Source organism: the organism of the source record quoted next, unplaced genomic scaffold, assembly GCF_019419815.1.
Source record: "Pyrus x bretschneideri cultivar Hongxiangsu unplaced genomic scaffold, Pyrus_bretschneideri_v1 Contig27, whole genome shotgun sequence".
Taxonomy (NCBI): domain Eukaryota; kingdom Viridiplantae; phylum Streptophyta; class Magnoliopsida; order Rosales; family Rosaceae; genus Pyrus; species Pyrus x bretschneideri.
Window position 1 is genome coordinate 178,571 of NW_025999579.1, and position 19,207 is coordinate 197,777.

Here is a 19,207-nt window from a genome sequence, read left to right on the forward strand (position 1 = left end):
CCATAGATGCAATATAATATTTGATTTGGTATATATGCAAAATGCAAAAAGCAGTTATAATTAGTACGTGACTTATTGGTGCTTGGCTTGGAAGCAAAGCAGGTGCCACCCCAGCAAATTGGAATTGGTGGCTTTGGTCGTCCTTAGTCTTTCACCCCAAGCAACCAACCAATATATCATGTAATTAAAGACTCACCATCAGTACAACTATGTGTATAAAGCACGCTGAGCCCGATAAGTCAATGTATGCCATTTCCACTCCAGCTCTCTTTAGGAGGAGAGAGGGACCACTAATTCACCCTTTATTTCAAATTATTTAGATATGAAAGATCCTTCCACTTCCAATTCTAATTCCAATTCTTCTTTCTTTGAATGTTATATAAATTCTTAATATATATATATATATATATATGTATATTATATCGCTGCATAGGGCCCTTCCAAATCATATATAATGACCTTTCCTCAAGTACGGAGTTAGTGTAGACCTAGGAGGGCTCCCACTCATTTAAAAAAAAAATGTATGTTTGCGTTCCAATTCTCAATAATCAGCCCTAATTAAACTACAATTAAAAAAATTGGTAGGCAACTAAACTAGTCTACCGTTTTGGATCCCAAATGCCCTACCTGATGACAATTTAATTAACAATTAATTTAATTGTGCCTACCCGTTTTTCTAACCCTAGGTCGTTAATCCACACAAAACTCATCCCATCAAGTACGGCAAAGCAATTACAGTCCTCAACTTCTCCAGATTTTTCCTCCCCTTTTATTCAACCAAAAGTCAATTGAATTTGAAGTGTTATAGACAGTATGAGTTCAAGTAATCAATTATCAAAATTCAACACTAAGAATTTTATAGACTGTATGAGTTCAAGTAATCAATTATCAAAATTCAACACTAAGAATTTTACTCCACAAGGTATTTTATACGACTTTAATTCATTAATTTGTTTTTGACATTTCAATTTAGAATTTAGTTTTCTAATTTAGAGATCAGTGGATGAATGATAACATGATTATTTTTATATAAAGAGATATTTAATGATATTGGTAATGATATTATTATGTAACGTTTTTAAAACATGAAAACGATTCGATGAATAATATAATATATTGTATGAAAAACTTTATTGATTAATATATTAGTGTTTTGTTCAATAAATTCTTGAGATTTTAATTATAACTTTATTGTTTGAGGATACCCTGCTCATACAAATCTTTAGTTTCGTCCTTACCTTTCCTTGTAGTAGTCGTATGGTATATAATATAGTACTAGTAGTGATGATTGATGAGAGAAAGAGAGAAGAAAGAAAATATATGTATCATATCATATAAAAACCCTAATTCCATTGTGCAGTGGCCACTTGGCAATTAGCTAGGGCGAGGGAAAAAGTTCAAACAAAAGGGATAGGGCGCCGCTTGGTGGACACCCACCACTAGCGGCAGAGCTTCAAAGTTTCCAACGCCCATCTTCAAACTTCTCCTCTCTCTCTCTCTGCCTTTCTGCCTCTCTGGTTTGGTTTCTAGTGGGGGAGATAAATATACATAGGCTATTTATATAGGGGTATAACCCCTACCAGCAGTGTGTGTGACTCCAACATATGTCTCCATCTCTTTATATAAACATTAATCAAGCGGTAGCTACTTGAAACAATCAACAATACAATTCATTATATATTCACTACATTGTTTGCTTAATTGTTAATCTTAACTAATTACAAGCAGCGTCCATTTATCCCTAATCACTAATAAAGAAAGGAGATTGTGGTTTCAATTCTTAGAAGTTAGAAGATGATATATATACACACGTGTGAATCGACTTGATAGCTAGGTCGAGAGCATGGACATCAATCACAAAAACTTTTCTTCAATTCATTAATTTCTTATACATATATAGCTACATGTATCATAATTCATAGGTCGTCAATATCTCGCATGAAGATGGAACTATATTCTAGTGGAATTATTTATTAATCTTGCCGTTGCTGCCGATGCAATCGAAGGAAAATTAAACTGCAGTAGCAGTTTAAAAAGCATATGCATGCAGTAAATTGTGTATTATATATATGGTAGAGGATAATGATATGGGGTCAGTGGTAATTAATTTGGTCACCCAAGAAGCCAATTTATAAACAAAAGTAATCTTGGAACAAATTTCACCTCGATGTACATATCTATATATCTAGAATGTTACTGCAAATAATATCATTGTTACACCTCTACTCATATAATAGTATGGAACAAGAAATCAAAGACGTATTTGAAATATATATAGGCAATACTCTATTCACTCTTTTTAAACATCATAATTATTATTTTTATAATTTTGCATACCGTGTTCATGCTCTCGATCTAAAGTTGACCTTTTAGAGCTTTCCTTCACCTTATACGTTAAATTAATAATTACAATGGACTAAAAACTCTCTCGTTTTACCATGAAATCCTCTACAAAGTGCTAAAAAAAACTTAAAAATTTGTTTTTAATTGCGGAATGAGAGTATTTAAGTCTAACATTAACTACGCTCGAACATACCAATTATGGCCTTCCATGTGTTCATTGCTTGAAGGAATACATCAACTTTTGTTGTTGTTTGTTGATATAACGGATTATCCACGAAGGACTTCAATTGCCAAAATTGAAAACTGCATGTCCTTAAGTGAAAGATCCTTCAAATTAAGAGAGCAATATTCTTATAATTTTGTTATATTCATAATTGGTAAGATATCCCAATCATGTTTTGACTTATAATTACTTAAGCATGTGCTGATTGGTAGCTAGCTAGTACTATGTACAAAGAGTTTTATTCTTGTATGCTAATAAAAAGCGATCGAGCTCAACTTTGCCACCGACTCATCAAAGCAACTAGGTACGTATGTCAAATGAAAAGGAAACCCACGATGGAGATTTCGATGTATCGATCGCAAAATACACCAAGAGGGGATTACTGTTTACCTAACAATGTTGGGCCTGACCAAAGAGGGATAGTGATGCATAATTATTAACAACTCAACTTTCAGTTGTTGATCCCTCAACGGGTGGATTTATGTGTTAACCAAAATCAAAGCCAAAGCCAATACTGTACTGTTTGTGATCATCACTGTAGAAAGATTTTTCCCTCTCCCTATTGTAAATGTAATGCCATCAATCACTAGTAGAATTACGTAGTAGTAGTCTAATATGTACACTGTAGCTCATTCCGAGTGACGTTATTTTACTTTTATTTGCTTGCTCTGCTACCATATATCTAATGATGGTGTTAAAATTAATATCCATCAAAGAACGAAAAAAAGAAGAACAAACGCATTATAAACTTGTATTCTTATTCGATTAATTAAAATAAATAAAAATACAACAAAGCGTCAAGACAACTACACAACCAAACAGCTACGTCTTGTTAGATTTAATTCATACAGAATTACAATTAAAATGCGTGCTTATAAAGACCTAATTATGAAACACATAATAAAGCATTCTTAATCCCTAATAAAAATACAAAAGGAACTATAATTCTTATCCTACGATAAAACCACAAACATAATCAACATTCTTGTGTTCTTCATCAGTCATTGGCTATCTTCAACATTCCTCCTCAGCCCTCACCTCGTGGCAATTAGGCAATCAGCACTGCTAACAGGGGCGGATCTACTAAGGGACCTGGATGGTCCCAGGACCACCCGGAAGCTCACATAAGGGGCTTGAAACCTCCAAGGACCACCCAAGTCTGGGCTGTGGTGGTGGAGAACAGCAGCCATGGCTGCTGATGCACTGCTCGTTCTGTTGCAGGAGGAGAAAGAAGATGACTTTTTGGTTTTAAAATGACTTGAAATGACTTGGCCAAAACGCACCGTTTTGAGCCTAAGTAAATAAAAAAATAATTTAAAAAGCATTGTCGACTGCATTTCATTGTGATTGGACATCCTCTAGACTCCACGTTACGGGCTTTTGTATCATTCCAAAGTAAAAAACAATTTAGAGACTTTAATAAAAAGGAAAAAAATTAAATTAAGTGGGATTCCGTCCAACCAGTAATAAACTTTTAACACCCTCCTCATCGCTATCCTTCTTGCTTACTACTGCCTATTGGGCTTGTATCTTTCTTGGCATTAGGGATTAGCCTCTAGGTTTGCAAACGTCTTTCATTCTTCATTTTGATGCCAAAACCCTAATTAGGGTTATGCAAGTTTTTCTTGGGGAGCCTGGTTTATTTATTAGTGCATGTTGTGAGGACTTGTCACTCAAGTGATCAACATAGTGTTTATCTATGTAAATCTCAAGAGTTTTGATAGTTTTGCATTCACGACAAGAATTATACATTATGAAGTTGTACTCATTTTTTATTTTGGTAGACAAATAAAAGGGATTATCCTCCAAATATTCGAAATGAGGTCCAAAGAGCATGTATATTGATAGAGTCTTTTAGAGCTAAAGATCATGATTTTCCATTCACATTCCAAAAATATTCCAAAAAACCTCCTAGAACCGCCTAGGTGCTGCCTAGCCCTTCGCCAAAGAGCCGCCTAGGACCGCCTAGCTCCAGACCAATTTTTTGAAACGATATGCCCAAAATCAAGACGGGCCTTCACCACCTAGCCTTTAGGCGCTGCCTATGCCGATTTTTAAAACACTGATTAGAACCATTCTATGTTAAAATTCTGGATCCGTCACTGACCGATAATGATATGATGTACGTAGCTAGTTGCAATGTTTTGGCTGACATGAAGCCTGCCAGTGCCTGTGCAACTTTTGATAATCACGACAAACGACTCAGATACATTTGAAGACGAATCGAAACCAACGGCACAAGTTCATTTGGGTTAAAGCTGTAATTACAGTTGGTTAGAGGAGAGAGGTAGGTTCCAAATGAACTTGTTGGGACATGGCATAGTGTTTTTGGTACTTAGTGAGTGACTAGTGAGCTATCAGTTTCAACGCAGAATATTCATAATATAGATTTCGAAAATAAAGTAGTATAATGAGAAAAGATTGTGGAAAAGCAGAACCAGGCTACCACAGTGGGTGGGGTGGGGTCGGAAAGATTTTTTAATATGATCGATACAGAGAGTGATATATTACGTGTCATTATATAAATAGTGAGATATGTATGTTAAAAATTTAATAACTTAAAAAATAAAATTTCCCACCACTTGTATAAAAACACGTGGTGTATCACTCATGTTTCTCGTCATAATGAAAAATTTCTCGTGAGGGTAAAGAGATCCTCTCTAGATCCCTTCCACCAAATAAAGGGATCCAAACACACGGAGTTCTCTAAAAAAATATAATAACTTTAGCTATTTAATCAAATTTTAAGGCTCTGAATCCTTTAATTTGATGAATTTGATAGAAAGCATTCGGAAAAAAACCCTTTTCCGTGGAGGTGGTGGCTAGTACATGGCTGTGGGTGTTCCCTGGGGTCAGACAGAAGGAGACCCCCAATGGCCCCCAATGAAAGGGAGGGTCCATTTCTGCTTGTCATCAGCCTGGTTAACTTATGCCACTTTCATCACATGCAAATGCAATGCATCCTCCTACAAATTAAGATTTGAGATATATTTGTAATATATATTTCCTTCCTTAATAATTTGTAACTAAATGATGATGAGCACCTAGCTAGCTAGCTTCTACTAGATCTAAGTAATTAATTAATTATCCAGGGTAATTAAGCTAATAGTTAGCTTGGTATCCAAGAAGAAATTATAAACTTTGATTAGTTGAGCGGGGTTAACAGAAACACGATGTTCAATATCATCATCTACTCCTGTAGTTGTATATACATATAAAGACAGAAGCTGGTTAATATTTGTTTGTTTGAAAAGTAGTGGAGGAAATTTAGGAATGGAGAACAGCTGCTGATTGTCCAATATCCATCCACCCACCAAGTTCAACCAACCCCTCCAAAAACAACTTAAAACTATATACATACAGCTTCCATTCCATTTTGGCTTAAGGAATAGAGAAGGAGCTAGGGAGGGATCTTTTGTTGAGCCAAGTTTACTTCCTTAATTGGTTAATTTATTTACAGTTTGTACAGAAACTGTTCTTTACAAAATTACAGTGTAAGTTGTTACAGAGTTACAGTGCATGATCAATTGATCATGACTCAAGCTTAGCATAGCATGTGCAAATATGGGATCTTTTTGCTGCAGGGTTAGTTCTTAGTGTTAGAAAATTCCGGACTGAAAAATTCACAAATTAAATTGCAACACACACACACATATGTCTGTTAGTCCTAATTCCATTAAGGCTTTTTAGGATGACATCAAACTCATGTGGAGCTAGCAGGTGGATAAGTTGTGAGATAATATCAGTGTGTTAAATCATTAACACGTCTTATTAAAATTTGACACTTGATAGTGATAATCAACTATGTGGTATGCACTTATTATGAATTCTATTTAGAAGTAGGATTGAGCCGCGGACGAAAGCAAAGCAGAGTGGTCCGAGATCTAATGGAGATTAGATTTCAGTTAATTAATCCAAAACTTTGCTCGAACTTGTAGCATCAACTAATTTTCTAATCTGGTGATGGTGCTGGTGCTGGTGCTGATGCTGGCCCATATATGACCATAATAGGAAAAGAAAGGGTAATCTTTAATAATAAAAAGAATAATGTGGCAAACGTCGAACAGTTTGGAAGAGGATATGAAGATTGGACGGCAGAGATTTGATCAAGGAGGAGTAGTTGTGAGGAGTTTAAGTTTAAGCGCCTCTCACAAGCACAAGGGGTCTTTCCTTTCGTGCATTTAAGCACCCCCTCCCTGTCCCTGCCTCTTGGTCCTCCTTGTCCTTGCTTATCTTTCTTTCTTTCCTTCTTTCTTTCTCTCTAAACAAAAAGCCCATTAATCTCTGCATCACCATTGAAGTCGATGAGATGCAAAATCCGTCTGCAACTGCAAATGCAAACTGCATTCATTCTCTTCTCTACTTTCTGTCCATTCTTCGCAGCTCTATATGAATGAATTAATCCTAGTCCATTAGCCCACCTTCATTCCCTCTTCATTTTCTTCTTGTTGATTTCTCTTTTTCTTAATTTCTTTGTTTATATATATGTATATGATATGGAGTGATCCAAAATTTTCATGTGATCCCATCCTAGCTAGGCTATAAGGCTGCTCATATACATATTTTCATCAAGTGCCACGCAGACTTATTCATCTTCTTGTCTTGAGCCTTAAGGTATAAATTTATTCCAGCAAATTTTTATGCTGTTTTAAGGAACCCTTTCGTCTCTCTCTCTCTCTCTCAGTTCCTAGTCTCCGTGTCTAGCCTAAGTAAAGTAGTCTCCAATTTCCCAAGTCCCTACTGTTTCGAAAATGGCGGTTTTATATGCTATTTTGGGTCTCCTTTTGTCGAGCAGAGGCACAGCGTGTGGTTTTTGACACATTCTCTGCTTCTTTCTTTCTTCTTATTTTGAATTTGAATTTCTCTCAAAACTTATCCTTCTTTGGATTAGGAATTAATTATAATTAGGATACAAATTAAGATGATGGCGGATGCGTTCAAAAGAGGAAGACTGGAAACAGCAATCTGGGCGGCAAGGGTGTTGCTGCTTTGTGTAGGGACAGTGTCGACAGTGGTATTCTTCAAAGCAGCAATCATTCCTTACCTGCTCAACCTCAGTCTTTCCATCGTCCTTCACATCCGGACTTCTTTCAAAAACTGCTGCTCCTTATCTCCTGTTTACATCTACATCATCCTCAACTTTATCATCCTCACCATCGCTGCCTCCTCCGCTTTCCAACGCCAAAACCACAACCACAAGCACCACCTTTCCTCTTCTTCTCTCTTCTTCTTCCGTTGCCTCCGGCGACACTACTAAAAACAATGCCAAGTCCACTGACGACATTGACCCCTCTCACGATTTTATTTACAGTCCAGACAACAACATCGACAACAAGTACAACAGCAGCCAATCCCAGATGCTGTCCACCCAGCCGCCGCAGCAGCAGCAGGACAGATTAATCCAAAGTCATCCGGAAGATGATGCAACTTCTCTATTCTCTTCATCATCTCTAGACAACCATCCGTACACATTGAATAATGAGATGATCAGTTGGCATGACATTCACACAGTACAAGAAGGTGTAATTCCAAATACTATTCTGAGTACTAGTACTACTAGCTTTGAGTACGATGATCATCAGCGATCTGGGCCTTCACCGGAAAAGTGCTGCCGTGACTCAATGCCAACGGAGGAGGAGGAGGAGGAGGAGGTGGAGGCAGATGATGACACCAAGACATTGGACACGACATGGAAGACCATCATGGATGGGCAAGGCAAGGCAAGCGGTAAGCACCTCAAAAAGAGTGACACTTGGGACACGCCTCCTCGCCTAACCGGCCGGCAATTGGCCATCACAAATACCAAATTCAAAGTCCCACAACGTCAATTGAATCAATGTAACTTGGATGATGATCACGATGACGAGGACGATGCAGTGACATGGGCTCGACGGGAGCTCAAGAAATCGGACACGTTTAGCGACAGGGTGTCTTTGAGAAGAGAAAAGTCGATCACTCAGGAAGAGTTGAACCAGCGAGCAGAGGCCTTCATCAAGAAGATCAACAATGACATCAGACTCGAGAGGCTAGAATCTGATCAACGCCGTTTCAGGGAGATTGCTAGCGCTGGCATTTAGCTTCTACTCGTACTATTATCATAAACCTTTTTCCTTTCTTTTGGTGTGTATTTAATTATCTTCTTTTTTGTTCAATACTTTTATATGCACAAGGAATACCCCGAGAGATTCTCTTGTCTGTACCTTAAGCTTGTTTATCTCTTATGTATTTGTTAATTAGTTATCAGCTGGCAGAAGCTCATCGAGTACTAAACCATTAGTTTTATATGTATGGTTATTATATATGTTGATTAACTTTGTTTTAATTAGTACTACTATTGCTGTTATATTAGAGTTTTGTGGGAGTAGACTCGGCTGAGAAATTCCTTTATGGCTTTTGGCTTAAACACTAATAATCTGTATATGTTGTCGAATCTTTTCAGGTAGGCTTGTGTTTTCTTGAGGATTATATTTAAAAAAATAATAAACCCGTGCATCTTTTATTATTCTCTCACTCATTCATGTTTAGTTTTGTACGTTGATTTGTTTAATTTAATTAATTGGATGATGAAAAATATACATCTTCCTTTTATGTATTAATTAGACAAGGATACTTCAACTCCTTGTTTACAATTTTGTTTAATTGATTGTTTGACTATCCAGTATCCACTCCATCATATAGATGATATATGATTATATGTAGGCATGTAATTGGGTAGTGTAATTATCAAGCAAGAGTAGGAATATGTATAGGTTAGGTACTTAGGAGTGAGGACAGCATCCATCCAATTTAGAATTTTGGTATCTCAGCACTAATTCGAGATTAAGCCTAATTTTGAAAACAAACTAGTGTATGCTCAAATCTATAAAGAATTGAGGACATTGTCTCACCTCCCATACTGTACTTAGAGACTCTCCTCTCTACCACATAAGGAAAAAGTCTTTGCTTTCTAAACTTGTGGAGATTATTTATTTTGAAATGAGTAGAATAGATTATTTTAGATTTAAAGAAAGAAAAGGCTGTACCGAAATAGAATTCGTATTTGATTAGCAATGTGGCGTAGAACATCAATAATCCATTTTTGATTAGTAATGTGGAATTTGTGATTGTGTGGGATTTTAGATTAAGAGGCAGGCTAATAAGAGTTTTTGGGCCCAAGGAGGAATAAGAATCTCCAAGTATCAAAAATGGGCCCCTGCCTGCCAGACCTGCCACCAAAGACAAAATACAAAAGTTGAAGGTCTTTTGGATTTCATTCAAGTTGAGTGACCTTGTGCAATGACTAATGAGCTGGTTGAAAGCACCTCCCTCCCGAGTCCCGAGTCCCAACAGGCACTAGTAGACTAGTGGTCTATTCTCTATTGGGTATTGATGAACGATGATGCCCTGTAAGCTGTAACCCACCCAACAAAACAACTTTTCAGAATTTGGCGTAGCATGAGAAATGAACCCTTTTAACCCAAAACCTTGGGCTACAAGTCTCTCTAGGGTCTCTACTCTAAAGCAAAGCCATCCAGGCGAGGGGAGATTCTAGCTAGCTCATCCACAACAATAAAGCCTCTACCATTTCGCACGGCAGGCCCAACGCCAAATTAAACCTCGCGGCTCATGGGGTGGCTTATGCCTCTTTCAGTCTTCATCTAGATTATTCTTTACTACTCCCCATTCCAGCTTTTCCAAGTTTTTAAAGTCACCACAAATTAGGGGAAAAAGATAAAATAAAATATTTCCCAGAATCACACGCTCGCAAGTCGCAACAACCACTACCAGTCTACCATTGCCACTATATGCTGTACAGCCACAGAGGCTCCAGCTACTGTTTTGTCTCGCGTCACAGGAGAGAAAGAGAGAGAGAGAGAGAGAGAGAGAGGAGGCTGAGATGGCAGCTGCGGCGGCGTCGTCAAATCCGAAAGAGGAAGTGAAGACCAAGAATAGCAAGGAGGGATTGGGATGGATACAGTGGATGAGGGGGTGGTTGTATGTGGTCTACGAGATGCTGTTCCAGAGAATCACTGCCAGCCACTTGCAAAACCCCATGCCTTTGCCTCCCGTCAACGATCTCACTTGCATTGTCACTGGATCCACCAGCGGCATCGGCCGCGAAATCGCCAGGTCTCCTACTTCTCCTTCCTTCAACTCTCCAAACATTCACGAATTCAGTTTCTTGTTAGCTTGTTTATTTTAGTATAAATGAATCAACTCGATTTGCAAGATTGCATTGGGATTTGGGGCTCCGTCCCTCTGTTTGGTTGCTGAGAACTTTGGATACCCTGGTGCCCATTGCTCAATTTCATTTCTCAAGTTTGAATTAGATTTGCTTGAACATGAAAACTGAACAGGCAGTTAGCGGAATCAGGGGCGCATGTTGTAATGGCGGTGAGGAATACGAAAGCAGCTAATGAGCTGATCCAGAAGTGGCAGAATGAATGGTCTGGAATGGGACTTCCTCTCAATATTGAGGTATCTTATGAAGACCCCAAGGGCCACCGCCAATTATCTACCTTCGATTTCATTAATTGTATGCAAATATATAATATTGTTTAATCTTTATAGGTAATGGAACTTGATCTGCTTTCCTTGGATTCTGTCGTGAGATTTGCCCAAGCATGGAATGCACGTTTAGGCCCTCTTCATGTTCTTATCAACAATGCTGGGATATTTTCAATTGGAGGTTGATCCTTTTATTGACATTTTTACACAATTTCAAAGCTTCGTCTCTTCAGATCTTATTTTTCATTTACTGGAATACCTTGCCTCTGGTGTGTTCAGAGCCGCAAAAGTTTTCAAAAGATGGTTACGAAGAACACTTGCAAGTGAACCATCTGGCTCCAGCACTGCTATCTGTCTTGCTATTGCCTTCCCTCATTAGAGGCTCTCCGAGTCGAATTGTTAACTTGAATTCCGTTGTAAGTTCTATGATCATCATGCGTAAAAATTTACACGCCTATGCTTATGCTTTTTTACGTATATACGATACATATAACTTTCACACACCTATTTACACACACATGGAAAGAAAAACTAGTCGGCGTACATGCTAACTACCCGTAGATGCATCCTTAAGTTCTTATATTGGCACTATAATTTATATCACAGTTTGATATTCTTGTTTTACTGTTATATAACATAAATCTGAGAATGCTGTCTTTCTTTATATAGATGCATTATGTTGGCTTTGTTGACACAGAAGACATGAACGTTGTTTCTGGGAAAAGAAAATTTACAAGCTTAGTGGGTTACACAAGCAGCAAGCTGGCACAGGTGCTCTTAGAAGTCTTTATTGTTTGTTGTTTTGCATATTTTAGCTGGAACAAGCTTGTAAGAGCTACAAGCTTTCCTCCCTATCTGTGTCTGTGGAAAGGAATTAGGTCCTTTTGATCCGTAAACTGTTAGCTACTCTGTGTGGAATACAAGTGTCTCTGTCTTTATTTAGATCTTTTTAGTTACTTGGTCCTGTACATTGATCAAGTGCTTGATAATTGGGTGCTATAACTATAGCATCTGCTTGTATTTTTTGGCATTCCTCCTTTCCTTTTATGGTTTCAACATCTGCTTTGATGTCTCTAATCGTTTGTAAAAGCTGGTCATTTATTATCCAAGGCTGGACACTTGCACATAATGAAATGTCAATTAACTGCTGTGGTATGTATATAATTTCTGGAGCTGTAAGACGACTACTCTAACCTAGTTGTATTTGGATTGCAGATTATGTTTAGTAGTGTCCTACATAAGTGTCTGCCTGCTGAATCTGGCATTAGTGTAGTATGCGTTTCACCTGGAATTGTCCAGACTAATGTTGTAAGTATCTTGATGCTTTCCTTCCGCCTCCCTTCTTTGTTACCTCGAAGAAGGATATGCCTTCAAGGTTTCTATATGAAAGTTTAATTAACAGTCTTGCATGTTATTGGTTTTATGTGCCTTGAAGATTTTATATTCAAAGCTTCTCTACCTATATATTATGTTGAGTTTTATTTATCATTTTGGGTTTCAATTGATTGCAGGCAAGGGATCTATCCAAGATTGTTCAGGCTGCTTATCATCTAGTACCTTATTTTATGTTTAGTGCTCAAGAAGGTGTGTCATTCTTGCTATTACATTTGATTTTCCATTTTACCTTCTTACTTATAAGATACTGAAGACACCCCAGAAGAAAGGTTTGTAAATATAATCTTTGATGAGTAGCTAATATCATTTTGTATTTTACTGCAATTAGTAAAGCTAGAGTTGGGCTATAATTAAAGTCACATGATCTTGTTAGTTGGCCAAATAAAGTTTATAAAAGATAAGACAGAACAGAATAGAAAAGTCGGTTCTTCTCATCATCTTCTTGTCATGATCCTGTTTCCTATTCACTTTGTTAAACCCTAAGAACTCGCTTAAACTCACCTACGAGTTTTTAAACTAAAGAACAACAATAATGCTAAAAAAGCTCTTTGTCGATAGGAATGTCTAAGAAACTGAAACACCTATATGTGCTACGAAGATGTGGCTTGTTCTTTTATGTGCAAGATGCATATATGTTTCCTACTAAATTTGAAAATGTAAATATAAAAAAATGAAACAAAGATTATTCTGAGCAGCCCTGGGATCATCCTAGACTCGTAAAGTTTGGATGAAACCTCGTCTTTATGATAGCTTATTTCCTGATCACTTATTACATTATGAATTTTTAACCTATCAGGTACTATTGACCTTGCTCCTAGGTGATCTACTTAACAGATCCGAGTTTTACTGCTATGCAATAAATGCAATGCTCCTTTGAAAACTGAACAAAAAGAAGGGAAGGGAGGGAATGTGAAAATCATATTGTAATGATTTATTGTATGCAGGTTCTAGGAGTGCTCTGTTTGCAGCCACTGATCCCCAGGTTCCCGAGTACTGTGAATTGTTGAAAACGGATGATTTTCCTGTTTGTGCCTTTATTTCTCAAGATTGCCGCCCAACGAATCCTTCAGAAGAATCGCATAATGTTGAAACTTCTCACGAGGTGTGGGAGAAGACATTTGAGATGATTGGCCTTCCTTCTGATGCAGTGGAGAGGCTATTAGAAGGGGAAGAAGTTGCAAGCAGATACGGGGCTCATGGGGAGTAGCCTTGTTACATGATATGCTAGAAGTGCGTGTCAAATGCTCAGCCTAGATAATGTGTGGAAGGATAGAATACAGAAGAAAGACTGGAGCGCCACAATCATCTCGAAGAAATTTGAAGAGATGGTGCTGCGTTGTACACCACTTTAATTGTTTAGACTTGTTTTTGACTATTGACGGGTGCGGAAACAGAACGATTAGGAAGGTCTGATGTTGGTATTTGGTTCACCCCCGCCCTTCCCACTGGTTTAATTGTTTTCTTGCTGTAAACTAATGTTTTCAATTTCGTAGAGAATGTAGAGAATTATTTAGAGACACAATTGTAGTCTTAAAGATGAGTAATGACTTAAGAATATATGTGGACATACCCACACCCACGAATTTAGATTTAAATGAGATGGGATGGATGTTATGGAACAATGCAAGATACAATAGCATGCCTGAATTTTTTCACCGAGTAAAACGTGTGTTACATTGGGAGAAAGACTTGGGTGAAAAAAGGTCACCGTCATCGTAATGTTTTTAACCATTGATGCAAGGCCACGCGGAAAGTGTGATAAATAACTTTGTACTAGTGGTTTGAAAACGCTACAGCGACAGGTGTCCATGGAAGTCTCTTTCTCTTCGTAGAGTTTAAACTTGTAAGAAGCAAGGAAAAGAGGATTTGAAAATACAAATTTGAAAGGAGAGGAAGTACATGGGAGAGTACACGTGTCGGAATGGGAGTGGTCAAAGTGAAGCTAAAGAAAGACAAAAAGAGAGAGTAGCTGCGGATTTTTGGGGGAGAAATCTTTGTTATACAGTCAAGCGCACCGACTCTCCTTGAATTCTCTCTGGTCTCCGTCCATATTATGATATTAATCAAGAATGAAGGTAAGTAATAAGTATTATTAGGAGCCTTGCTTAGGCATTGCTTTGCTTTGCTTGTCAAGAACTCAGACTGAGAGTCACTCACCACATTCTCACATACGTTACTCTTCTCTCTTTGGGCCTGCATCTGCATCTGCATCTGCATCTGCATCTGCCTCTGCCTCTGCCTCTGCCTCTGCCTGCAGGTAACTATCTCTCTCATGCTTTCTTTTCTTCTTGCAACTTGCCATTCTTATACCATCATCCGCGACACACCATTAGTCCAAATCTTTTCTAATTTCCTTTATTTATTATATATACATGTACAAATACATACGAATCATAACCGAGGATCCGTGAATCATATTTTTTTCATTATACATCGTGCGATCAGAAATCATTTTAAATATTTTTATTCAATATTAAATACAAACAGAATCTAACAAAAAAACTTATCAAAAAATCCGGAAAGCATCCTGTTGGTATACATACACAACGCATATCAGTTCATTGTTTTCTTTTAATCTTGGGCTTCTTTCTGTCCATGCGTGTGTTTAATTTATTTATGAATGCACCACTGCATAGTATGAAAGCCATCATGATTTGAAATTTTGAATGCCGTACACAGTCCGAGTCTCCATAGTTTAATATCTCAAGAGTGTTTTGATTAAGGTTTGACTTTTGACTCCTTAACAATTAATTTAGGATGGTGCTCCACTTCTTTATATCTTTCATAAATTTTCTGTTAATTTTTATCTTTGATCCTCTTAATTCATAAATTCGATAAACATTTAGAATTTGGAAGGGAACCCGTGATTGAGATTCCAACAAACAAACAAACAATGAAACAACAGCATTTGTTCAATTAGTTAACTTTTCATTTATTAGTTGTTATTCTGTCTGTTTTTGAGTGTGTGTGAGAAGGAACGAAAGAATAGAAATTAGGATGACTCTCATAGAAGTGGTTATATAAATAAATATGACTTTTCTCCATGAAAATTGTGCATGGGGAATTGAGTAATGATCACTGTTCCAAAACCACGCGCCATGTCTAGAATGTCAGATATACTTGTGAGTTATTGTGACCAATGACCATACATACATACATACATATGCGAAATGAACAGTTTGATACTCGTTTTTGAAACCAAAAAGAAGAAGATTATTTTTATTTTTCGAATTCATTGCTCGTCCTCCCCCTCCTCGAGATCTGCGCTGTAATGTCTTGTACTACAAGTCAAAGAATTAAGTTTGTGTGGTGCAGCTGCTTCTGCTCTCTTCTCTCAGAAACACGAGTCCGAGGGATTAGATGCAAGTGTACGTACTGTCTCCGTCTTAAATGCGTTTCAGAGACGGAACCCTACTCCTGCTCTTTCTGTTTGCATAATGCTTTACTGTTCATGAATAGCAAAGCTATGCTTATGTTTTGCTTTTCTTTTATTAATTTTATATAATTTAATCACTTTTATAAAGATATTGCAGCCTAATAGGAGAGTTGAGACATACCGATGGGATCGACAGCGGTGAAGAAACAAACAACAACATCAGCAGCTTCATCAAATCCTCCTCCTTCTTCAGTCGTGTCGTCGGCTCCTCCAAGTCCAAGTAGTTTTATCGGCAGCAACAAGTCCACCATGAATCGGAAACCCACATGGCTCTTATCCGTCCGTGACGGTAGGAACATTTTCACTTGAATCATTTCGCTTCTCCCTTCAACTTTTACTCGTGGACCGGCGGGCAACTTGCATGAAAAGATCGTCAGTTGGTGTTTCTGTTTAATAATACAATGTCGCATGAACAAATATTCAGATGATGATGTTGTATTATTGAATTGAAACACTTACAGACTCATTTTATTTCAGTCATTTTCTATAAATCTTTTATCTTTGTTTTGGTGCACGCGTAATTGAATTGAACAACGTACGCATGATTGAATGGAAATGCTTTAGGAGGTTTTTCGTGCAAGTGCACATGTGATGACGTCATGTGACTAGGTAACGTACGTAGCCTGGAGTTTTCCATCTTTGTCTGTCTATCTGTCCATCCATCTTCCTTTGTGTTTGAATTTCAAAACTCGATCTGATAGAGTCGTAGTGAGTAGTCTAGTAGGCTATAAGGGCATTGGCTTGCAGTGGTATGTAATTGATTTTGTTTGATATTTGCTCGAGGCAGGAAGTCTGTGACCTTTCTTTTTCCCCTTTTCCTTCGTATTTTTCATACTCTATGATACAAACTCGTGCTAGGATTAGAAATAGGATTCAAGAAAAGAGAGAATCTCCTTCCATCTGTTTGTTTCAATATTCTTTGTTTGTTTTTTTTTTAACAATAATTCTGCATGAATTGGTGCTAACATTTTATTTTATTTTAAGCTCATACGATATTGAATTTAATTATAAAGCCCCCACGATAACTTTGATTCTATGCAGAAGGGGGCTACACATGAGTGTTTAGTTTGTATCAAGAGTAAAATCAAATTTGAAATAATGAGGGAGGGAATCTTATATCTTGATGGATGGGGAGTGACTGACATATATGTTCTCCCGGGTGGAAATTGGTCCTTTAGTCATTTGGTGGTCCTGCTGCTGTCTTTACTTTACCTCCTGTTGGCTGTTGTGAAATTCAAAATCTCATTTCGAATTAGGTGCTCTGCTCAGTCTCCATCTTTTATTTCCCTTTTAAACTCCATTTTTTTTTTATTTGCATGGTTAATTTGTTTGTTCAGCATATAATGTGAATTTTTTTTGCCTTGGAAATTGGCTGTCCATGCATCCTAGGCTAACTATCTCATATATGTTGAACAAATATGAGCGGAAGGTAAGGCTGCATTCTAATTCAAATAAAATTAACGGAGCCTTGGTTGTTATTATGTCAGATATAGAAGAGAGGATGAAGATGCTGGCATCTCACACAGCCCAACAAGACACTGGAGACACCTTCACTGAACGAGCCGACGCTTACTACAAACGACGCCCTCAGCTGCACTCTCTGCTTCAAGACTTGTACAATGCCTACGTCACATTATCTGACCGTTACATTCATACAATCGCCAAAACCAATCATCGCCGTGGACACTCCTCCCAAACCTCAATCATTGTTAATGACTACTACGACGACTGTCATGACCAACAAGATGCCGATGGTGATACATTAAGCCAGATGGATTCGGACGTGGGCAGTTCCCTCTCCTATCAGCCACAATTATCTCTTGCTGCTGCCCGGGATGATAACATGGTGTTGGATTTGGATGCAATTGTTGCGGAGGTTGTGATGAAGAATGTGGAATGCGATATCTTACTTGATGAGGCCAGCACCATGGGGAGGCGATACAATGAGTCATCAAGGAAGATAAAGTTGCAGAAGAGCTTGCTGGAGGTGCTGGAGTCCGAAAGGCTCATACTACTGAATGAGAATGCTAAGTTGGGGTACAAAGTGGGTGCATTGGTGGAAGAGAACAAAGACATCGCGTCCGAGTCCATGTTCATGAGGAGGAAGGCTGGAGAGCTGGCTAGGTGTTTGCTGAAGGTGAGGGAGGATCAGAGGGCGTGCATGCTTAGCCGTAAAATCGAGGACCTGCAGGGCCAGATCTATGGGTTGGAGAAGAGGAACAAGCAGTACTATGAGCAACTTGTGAAGAGAGACCAATGGTCCTCTCAACTTGTACGAGAAGAGAGTAGGAGCATAAACAACAAAAGCAAGTTTAACGGGAATGAAGTGAATTTGGAGGTTTGCTTCCAAATAGGGAAGATCAATCGGAGGCTGAAGAGAGGTAATAGCAATGTGAAGGATTTTGGCACTGCAAGTGGGAAGAAGGGTTGGAGTTGGTGGGAAAAGGTCAAGAACATGGACTTGTTTCTATGCGGACATAATTCAAGCTCTACTTGACCTCAATTGGTGTCTGTCTGTTTAATTACTGACTAAGCTTGCGTTAATGGTGGTCAGTCTGTTTATATTTCGTTTGTCGTCCTGTAGTGGCAACACTGTCATGAACCTGCTGACTCCATGGTCATGCTGCCTTATATTAGTTTCGTGATCCAGTAGAATTTGATGCTCAAATTGGCTGAAACCTACTATTTAAATCAAGCGTGTCACAAAATTTGATGTTTTCCCCCGTTTTCTGCACAACCAGCGCAACTGTTATCTGATCAGTCACCCGATGTAAATGTGGATGAACTGGATGGCCCGCCCGGTTTTGGTCCTCGAACCGAAAATAGGGTATACTCGCCTATCGGCGAAGAAGATTTTTCTCCTGTGCTTTCAAAATCTCAAAAGAAACGATGCAGCTAGGACAGATCGGCGAGTACTAGTACATACATCCAGGCGACGCTTGTTTATTGGAACATTCGAGGTATCGACAGTGAGGATTTTTTAACCAAAAAAAAAAAAATAGTGTTATTTATATAGTTATTTTTACCTTCTACAGACTCTTATTAATCTTTAGCATTTTGATTTTTTTAATTCATTCGATCCGACGATTAGAAATTGAGAGGTATGTGTGAGAAATAAAAAATGGTGCGTGGTTTGTATTTATGTGCCCATGGTCATTTTCGAATGGGTAATGCTTGGAAAATCAACTATTTAAATCAAATTTTATAAACTATATGACGTGGTAGTTGATGATTGAATTATTACTTAATTGTTGGTTAACATGTTTATTTGCTATTGGTGACATATCACATGGTTTGCAAATTTTGCCTACCTAACATTGCTC

General features: G+C 38.0%; 3 protein-coding genes across 8 annotated transcripts; all 3 read left to right on the plus strand.

Annotated features, from left to right (window-relative positions):
- The first annotated feature begins 7,923 nt into the window (after positions 1 to 7,923).
- Positions 7,924 to 8,643, plus strand: LOC125478954. The gene has a single exon (XM_048587878.1). The coding sequence runs from the start codon at positions 7,924 to 7,926 to the stop codon at positions 8,641 to 8,643; it is 720 nt and encodes a 239-aa protein (XP_048443835.1).
- A 1,427-nt stretch (positions 8,644 to 10,070) lies between these two features.
- On the plus strand, positions 10,071 to 14,031 carry LOC125478907 (dehydrogenase/reductase SDR family member FEY-like). The gene is made up of 8 exons (XM_048587711.1): positions 10,071 to 10,675; positions 10,903 to 11,023; positions 11,117 to 11,234; positions 11,333 to 11,469; positions 11,723 to 11,824; positions 12,269 to 12,361; positions 12,565 to 12,637; positions 13,393 to 14,031. Exons 1-8 carry the CDS (start codon positions 10,443 to 10,445, stop codon positions 13,653 to 13,655), a joined length of 1,140 nt encoding a protein of 379 aa, XP_048443668.1. The 5' UTR covers positions 10,071 to 10,442; the 3' UTR covers positions 13,656 to 14,031.
- A 346-nt stretch (positions 14,032 to 14,377) lies between these two features.
- Positions 14,378 to 18,603, plus strand: LOC103940624 (kinase-interacting family protein-like). 6 transcript variants are annotated; one of them, XM_048587707.1, is made up of 3 exons: positions 14,378 to 14,523; positions 15,973 to 16,173; positions 17,372 to 18,603. In XM_048587707.1, exons 2-3 carry the CDS (start codon positions 16,008 to 16,010, stop codon positions 18,379 to 18,381), a joined length of 1,176 nt encoding a protein of 391 aa, XP_048443664.1. In that variant the 5' UTR covers positions 14,378 to 14,523; positions 15,973 to 16,007; the 3' UTR covers positions 18,382 to 18,603. The 6 variants fall into 6 exon arrangements, with proteins under 6 accessions (XP_048443664.1, XP_048443665.1, XP_048443662.1 ...); XM_048587708.1 differs by having other exon boundaries at positions 14,392 to 14,523; positions 15,982 to 16,173; XM_048587705.1 differs by having other exon boundaries at positions 14,427 to 14,705.
- Positions 18,604 to 19,207: the final 604 nt, after the last annotated feature.